Below are 8,112 nucleotides of genomic sequence, written 5' to 3' on the forward strand. Positions count from 1 at the left end.
GAACCTTCCAAATCCTGCCTATTGCAACTACCTATTATTGCTCTGTTTTCCTAACATTTTTTCCAGAATTGGATTTTGCTAACCTTAGATGCCATATACGTTTAAATTAAGCTTAGGAAATATAACTTCAGACAACAGCAACGGCAGTTTAGTATTGAATATTCATGCTATATTGAATAACTGAATCAGTTAAATCAGTTAAAAATATCTGCCAATTACGGTTCTGTAAGAAATATAAGCCTTGAATCTGAAATACATAGATTGCAAATGCAGGAATGCGGTATGTCAAGGAAAAAGAGTTCTGGAAATATCATGCCCCTGTGCTGAATATGGCATTGTGTTGATTGCTTACCTAGCACTAGCCACCCACTATAACACATTTGCATCTCCTGACCTATATACCAAATCCTTCTGAAGCAGAAAGGTTACTAAGACCTCATGGGCACAAACTCGGATCAAGAATTCTGGTAGGATTCATAATCTGTTAGGTTGGCTGGTCATTCGCATGCCATCCTCTTTCTGTTCACTAAAATGGATTGGCCAGGGAATGCCTAGTTTGTTTTGTCCCATTTCTACAACAGTGCATGATTTTTCCAAAGACCATGGCATTTTTATGCAAATACATGCTCTCCTATGAAAATATGTCCCTAATACCAAATTTAGGCATGCACATTTTCCTTGGAGAATAACCGTATAAAAATTGGAAGTGTGAATAATGAAGTATGACTTTCTATTCTGATTGGAAAGTGGGGGTGAAGTGGATCAATTCCTTTCCATTTCAAGGGTGCAGTGGTTCTCTGTTACCTTTTGAACCCAGGATTTCCAGATGAGCATGGGACCAATTGCCTCTGTTCTCTCCTTACCCTCAAGAACATTTAGAAGCTGTCTGTGGCCATCTAAATATTTTCCCCTCCCCATGGGGAAAAGGAGCTGAGGCCCTGCTTGGGTCTGTAAGAAGCCAGTTGGTCCTCACCCCATCCTTCTCCATTCTCCAAACAACACCAGCAGCTGTTGTGAAGATAGTCTGCTTCTTCTGGACCTCTGCTGGCGTGAAAAGAATCATGTTGGATGAGGTGGTGGAGGAAGGACCCTCCAATGGTGGAGCCCCTGCTACAACCCCAAAAGACTTTCCCAAGATCTCAGAGGGGTCTCTATTTTCTCCTACAGTTATACCGTAAATGGCTTGAGAATCAAGTGCTTGTGAAACTCTTTCCTCTGTCATCAACACACCCCCATTCTTAGGTCCCTGGCTAATTCCTTCTTCCAAAGGGAAGGTGCAGTGGAGCCTTCATTTACAAAGGAGAATACTTTTCCTGCGGTTTTGTCCCAAGTAATGAAATGCCTTCCCCAGGGAGATATGCCTGGCAACTACATCACTGTCTCTTAGGTGCCAGGGAAATTCTTTATTTAAAAAACCCCATAGATGCTTTTAAAAACATTTATGTCATAAAAAATTAAACTCTCTATTAATTGCACTTTAATCTGCTTTTCTTTATATTGTTACTCTTCTCTCTTCTAGCCTTTGCCAAACATATGTAAAAGGTGATACAAAACTGTTTGAAAGGGGGAAAATGTATGTTTCTACAGGTGAGGCGGCTAATGGAAGTACAATTTGGGCACAATGAAAAGATGACAAGCTGTTTAACTGAAAGAAAGAACAAGAAAACAAAGCAAAAACTTGGCAAGGAACAAAAAATAACAGTACGATCCTAGGCTGATTTCAATGCACATCCACCGGTAGAGGAATGTGGTATAAGATTGCAGGCTTAGGTAAGGTCTGAGCAACAACAATTTTCTACTCTTTCGATGCCCTAAAGTAGTTATCCATATAGATGCTGCTCCAGTGCACATGTGCAGTCGAAAGGTGAGATAAACTCAGTTATACTCGATAAACTCAATTATACTCACTGATAAAGCTCCATGCAAATGTCTACCCTGAAGTAATGGAAATCCAGCGCTCCAGTATTAGTACAAGTATTATATGGATTAGTTTTGCTCAAGTATTTCCTCTAAAAATGGCATATTTACCTCTAAGACTGTCATAGGAAAATATTATGTTGGGAACAGGTATCAAGGTTCAGAAATGTTTGACTAAGACAGATTTGACTTAAATTAGTGGGTTGTAAATAGGAAGCAGTTTCTACATTTTTTCAAGGCGCCCGGTGTCCTTTGTAACAGCACTGGTTCAAAGTGTGGTAGGAAGACTTTGCACTGGCCTTATAAAATACCCAGCATGCTTCAATTCCTTGAAAAAAGAAAATCCAGGTGGAAAAGCAGATCGTGAATTAAGTGCAATCATAATAATTTTTAAAAGTGCCGGGTGAAAATCGTGTTTAATAAATGAACAAAACCTCTCCGAAAAGCATAATTCATTGATGTTTCCTTGCAGACAGACCTTCCCCAGTTGCCTTGATGTGGCAAGTCAAAAATCTGAAGCTGAACAGGTGATGATTTTTATGGAGATGTCAATTTCCTGGGGAAATCAGAACATTAGAAATAATCTTGAGCATGTTCTGGCCCCAAAAGCAAGCCATATAACCATACTCAGTTTGTATCAAGTTTTTCACTCTGGATCAAATAGAATCCTTGTTTAAATCTACTGCTGCCATTCCAAAAAAGGAAGAAACAAAAAAATAATAATACAGGGCTCTGAAGGTTCTTTTGTTATTGCATTAGGAAACAAAAACCATTAAAGCATTAAGACAGCCCTTTGATATCCCTGTCAGGAGGATATAGTTAATTTGTAAATACGCTGCCGGCCTCAGGTTTTCTGTGGAACCATTCTTGTTAATGGTCTTTCTTGTGCTCTCTTCTTTGCCCAATTTATTTTAGAGTGTATCAGGGAATAAGTTCACCGGGCAGCATGCGCATGCATGGATTGTTAGTTTCACAGTGTTATGGCTATTCCATGCCACTCCGAAGGATCTGATTGGCGGCAATCAGCATGACACTGATAATAAAGGCCATAGCAAAAGCACATATTAAGCTTTTCCGTACGCAGGTTTGGCGGTTCTGTTTCTGAGAATGCACTAAAGAAAGAGAAAGCAAGAGAAAGAAAAGGGATTATTTTTAAACCTCCATTCCGTAAACTATTCTTTCTCATCTATGCCTCCTCCAGAAACTTATTTTTTTTTAAATCCCCCAGTAAAACAGTAACAAATGTTAAACCAAAGAAACCTCTTCCAACCACGATTTAGTGCCTAGAATATTGAAAGAAAAAAGGTCTCTGATTGTTTCCTAAAAGTTAGCAACAATTAGGGAAGCTTCTGAAATAGGTTGGCTGTGTGTCCCCTTTTAGATGGCATCCTCTGTTTGATGGGCTGTCTGGCATAAGTCCTGTTTATTGTTGTTGGATATTTTATACCATTTGGACAGTTGGTAAGAGATGACCCTGCCTTGCAGTAAGATGACCAATTGTTCTTATATCTTTGGAAAAGGTGTTACCAAAACTAAATGCTTGTAATGTCTGAAATTCAAGCTCCAATTTACCCCGTCAAAAGCTTTTTCTGCATCCAAAAATAGCAGAACTGCATTCATGTCATCCTCATGGCATGTGTTAATCACCTTTGTCACTCTTCTTCTGTGCTCTGATAAATGTCAGCTACTTTGATTTTTACTGGTAAACTCAGATATAAATAAACTCAAGCTTTTGACCCACAACATCTCAGGAATCTTACAGTCCTGGTTCAATAAAAATATTGGTCAATATGATGCCTGCAAGGAAAGGGTCTTCCCTGTTCATATCTATTTACTCTTATAAACCAGCCAGAGAGCTTTGACTGTGGGGTGGTATAGAAATGAAATTAATAACATAGGGTTCAAGGATAGGCTAGACATGCACATGGTGGGCATGTCGTGAGCAGAGCCGGCTGGAACCAGGGATTAAACTAGATGGCCCGGGAGACCCCTTCTGACTTTCTATGTTTCTATAGACCTGCATCCAATAGGGGAAAACAGCAGTGATCTTCACTGAACACCTCATGCTCCTATTTTTATCCAGACTGCTGGCCATTTAGATAGTCCCAAGGAGAGGGAGAGGAAGAGGCTGGGATGCTGATAGGAATCAGCATCAGGCCTTGGCCTCAGCTTCCTCCCCTCCCAACCCACCGACATGGTCTTTTCTCTCTTCTCCAAGGCACATTTGCAATCTTGGGGGAGGTTGCTGACAGAGTCCTTTCCGTGATGGTTGTGAGGAGGTTGAGACCTTGAAGTGCCAGCTCCCAGTCTGCAGGATCTCAGAGCTGAGACTCCAAATACTGCTATTGCGTTCAAGATCATTTTGGAATCCTGCAGGATTGACCCTAGAGCTCTAATTCTCCAAGCAAAGAGGCCTGGTCCTGTTCTTCCCATTGGAGATAGTGAGAAGCCCCAGAGAAGCTGAAGTAGAGTAAAATGTTGCAAATCTGAGGCAAGTAATGTCACCTCTAATTCACTGAGTTCACATCAACATTTTTCATGTCAATTTCTGGGCCATAGTGTCCTCTCTTTTCTTTAAACAACACAGAAGCATTCTGAGATCCTCACTCTGGAGATCTGCATTACATGGCCTTGTTTCAGAAGGAGCAGAACAAGTATTTTAGGAATCCTCTGTTTATTCCACCTCTATTTGTCTATCTTTGCACACACATTTAACAATGTGATGTGGCTTCAAAAACAGCAATGCTACTTCAGGCTTTGTATCGCTTCCAATCACCTGAAGTACAAGTTTCCTCTACACAGCATAGGTCTGGACGTATCTTGAGTGCCGCATCCAGTTCTGGCCAACACCACTGAAGAAAGATGCGACCCCACTAGAAAAGGTTCAGAAGATGATCCAGGGACTGGTAAAGGGCTTGAGAGGGGAGAACGAATCATCCCAGAGTGCAGGGCATGGAAAAATGGGCTCAAGCAAGCCAGATACCATCTGGACATAGAAACATAGAAACAGAGCGAGTCAGAAGGGGCCTCCAGGGCCATCTAGTCTGACCTCCGGCACCAGCCGGCTCCGCTCACAACATGCCAACCATGTGGATGTCCAGCCTATCCGCACAGATGGGGCCTCAACAACCTCTCATGAAAACGCATTTCACACCCTCAGGGTACTGACTGTCAGGGAGTGCTGTACCTATGACAGCTATTCCTATGCCCCAAGTGCAAGACCATGCACTTATCCACATTGAACGCCATCCTGTTGTCTCCTGCCCGCTTCCATTGTCTGTCCAGATCCTTTTGGATCTGGAGTACCTGCTCCTCAGTTGTGGCCACTGCTCCAGTTTTAGTGTCGTCTGCGAATTAGATCAGCCGACTGTTCACCCCTTCTTCCATGTCGTTAATGAAAAGATTAAACAGGATCGGCCCCAGGACAGAGCCCTGGGGGACCCCACTTGTTACTGGCTGCCATCCTGATGATTCCCCACTATTGGTTACCCTCTGCTTTTGGTCTGTCAACCATGCCCTAATCCACCAGACAGTGCTTTGGTGTATCCCAAAACTCCTCAGTTTCTCCACCAGGATATCATGGTGCACTTTGCCAAAGGCCTTGCTGAAATCCAGCTATACCACATCCACTGCATCCCCTCCATAGCCATCTCGAAACCTTGTCATAGACTCCCACAAGGTTTGTCTGGCAGGACCTGTTTTTGCGGAAGCCGTGTTGTGTGGCTGTCAGCCTCCCTTCCCTATCTAGCATCACTAGATCTCTCTCTATTAGGAGCCTTTACATTGTTTTTCCTACAATGGACGTAAGGCTAACAGGTCTATAATTCCCCATGTCCTTTCTACTACACTTTCTGAAAATTGGGACCACTGATGCCACCCTCCAGTCCTCTGGAACTTCACCCGTTCTCCACGAGGTCTCAAAAATGGAGGCCAGCGGGCATGAGAGAGAGCCTGCCAACTCTCTAAGTACTCTCGGGTGTAACCCGTCAGGGCCTGGCACCTTTATAATGTCCAATGCCCTGAGGAGCCCCCCGACTTCAAGGGGGGGTGACTATAATCTGTGCCCCTAAGTCCCCAGCCTCATCTAATCTCCTATGCTCCTATAGTCTCCCCTTCCTCTTCCTATTTACATGCTGAAAGAAGTCCTTTTTGTTGCTCTTGATATTCTTGGCAAGTCTCAGCTTCTCATCAGCTTTAGCCTTGCGAAGAATCCTTCTGCAACGGGCCTCCTCCTCCCGGTATACCCTTTTGTCTATTTCCCCCAGTACCCATTTCCTATGGAGGTTCCTCTTTCGTCTCATCCCTCTAACCACCTCCTTTCACATCCATGGCGGCAATCTCATCCGCCTCCCCACCTTAATGACTAGAGGTATCGTCAAGGCTTGTGCCTCCAAAACCTCCCTTTGGAGTGCTATCCACCCCTCCTCAACTCGCTTACCTTCCCAGGAGACTTTCCCCAGTCTGGCCTTCAGTTGGCCAAAGTTGGCCCTCTTGAAGTCCCAGATTCTAGTGCTCAACCTGCTGCACGTTCCCAGTCCCCTGATCTCAAAGCAAAGGATGGAGTGATCACTCGCATCCAGAGCTCCCCTAATCTTTACTTCATCTATCAGCTCCTCCCTATTGGTCAAGACCAAGTCAAGGATGTTTCCCCCCCTCATCACCTCTCAAACCCTCTGTGTGAAAAACCCTCCCTCTATAGCTTCTAGGAAGCGATGTGACCTGGCTGTCACCTCCGAGTGAGTTTCCCAAGTAATATCCGGGAGGTTGAAATCTCCCGTAATTACTGTGTCTCTCCCCTGAGATATCCTTAGAATCTGGCCTGTCAGGACATCATCCAGGGTCTCAAGTTGACCTGGAGGGCGAAAACATACCCCCACTGTCAGGTCTCTTTCCCTGTCAAAATCCCTAAGTTTCACCCAGACTGCCTCTACTGAATCCCCATCTGTGCTGCATTCTATCTCACTGCATCCTATCCCTTCCCTGACGTATAAAGCCACGCCCCCACCTCTCTTTCCCTTCCTGTCCTTTCTAAAAAGGTGATACCCTTCTATGTTCACATTTCAGACTGTCATCCCACCAAGTTTCTGTGAGTCCCACCAGGTCATACCCTCCTATTCCCAGGAGTGCTTCAAGCTCTTCCTGCTTATTACCTATGCTCCTAGCATTGGTGTACGTGCACCTTAACTCCTTCCCACCACTTCCTTTACTTGGAGTTCCCAGCTTCCTCCTTCTTCCCATCCTCCCTGATACCTGGCCCCTCTCTGTAGCAGTCCTGTCAGTCCCTGCAGTATCTCTAAAACGCTGCTCCCAGAGCCCTGATCCTCCCCACACACTTGTCCAGTGCAGACATATTACTGGGGGGCCTGAACCCACCCCCCCGGCTCAGTTTAAAGTCTTCCGGACAAAGTTTGCTAGAGCATCTCCAAAGGACCTTTTCCCCATCCTTGTGAGGTGTAACTCGTCCCTTGCCAGAAGTCCCTTGGCAAGAAAACGAGTGCCATGGTCAAGGAATCCAAAGCGTTCCTTCTGGCACCACACCCTAAGCCAGTCGTTCACCTCGGAGGCCCTCCTGTCCCTTCCTGGCCCAAATCCCCGGACAGGTAAGATTGACGAGAAGGCCACTTGGGCCTTCAGCTCCCTGAGTTTCTTCCCCAAGGCCTCGAAGTCCCTGGTGGTCCCAACCACACCCTGCCTGGCCATGTCATTTGTGCCCACATGGATCACCAGGAGCGGCTGGTGACCCCCGGAGCGAACAAGACGCTCCACTCTGTCCTTCACATGCCGGATGCGTGCGCCTGGCAGGCAACAGACCTCCCTCGCCTCAAGGTCGGGGCAGCACTCTGCCGCCTCAGTGCCCCTCAGCAGGGAGTCCCCAACAACAATCACCCGCCGCCGTACCTTCCCAGTGCTGGTGGGCAGCTGTGCCCTGGCCCTCGCCTCTCCCACAGTGGCCCCCTTGCCGCCTGACATCTCAGGCTGGGGGTCCTGCTGGTCCCCTGAGGCCTCATCAGCCCCAGCCTCCCCAAGTGGAGAGAACCTGTTTCCCAGCTCCAGATTGGTGCCAGGAGAAGGAGGAGGCCGTGCTGGCCTCCTCCTCCTGTGGGTGACATGCCTCCATGTTTCCACAGCTGCTCCTCCCGTGGCCTCTCCCTCAACCCTCTGTCCAGAGGGGGGCTGCTCCAGGGGGGCCTGGAG

At 46.1% G+C, this 8,112-nt stretch overlaps 1 protein-coding gene across 2 annotated transcripts in view; it reads right to left on the reverse strand.

The window, feature by feature from the left end:
- Positions 1-2,901: 2,901 nt before the first annotated feature.
- CALN1 (calneuron 1) overlaps positions 2,902-8,112 on the reverse strand; it is a 98,995-nt gene continuing 93,784 nt past the window's right edge. For both annotated transcript variants that reach the window (XM_044430307.1, XM_044430308.1), the window contains exon 6: positions 2,902-3,029. In XM_044430307.1, coding sequence (XP_044286242.1) covers positions 2,902-3,029 — 128 coding nt within the window. The remainder of the gene's footprint in view (positions 3,030-8,112) is intronic.

This window comes from Varanus komodoensis, unplaced genomic scaffold (assembly GCF_004798865.1).
Source record: "Varanus komodoensis strain SLA01 unplaced genomic scaffold, ASM479886v1 scaffold20_1, whole genome shotgun sequence".
Taxonomy (NCBI): domain Eukaryota; kingdom Metazoa; phylum Chordata; class Lepidosauria; order Squamata; family Varanidae; genus Varanus; species Varanus komodoensis.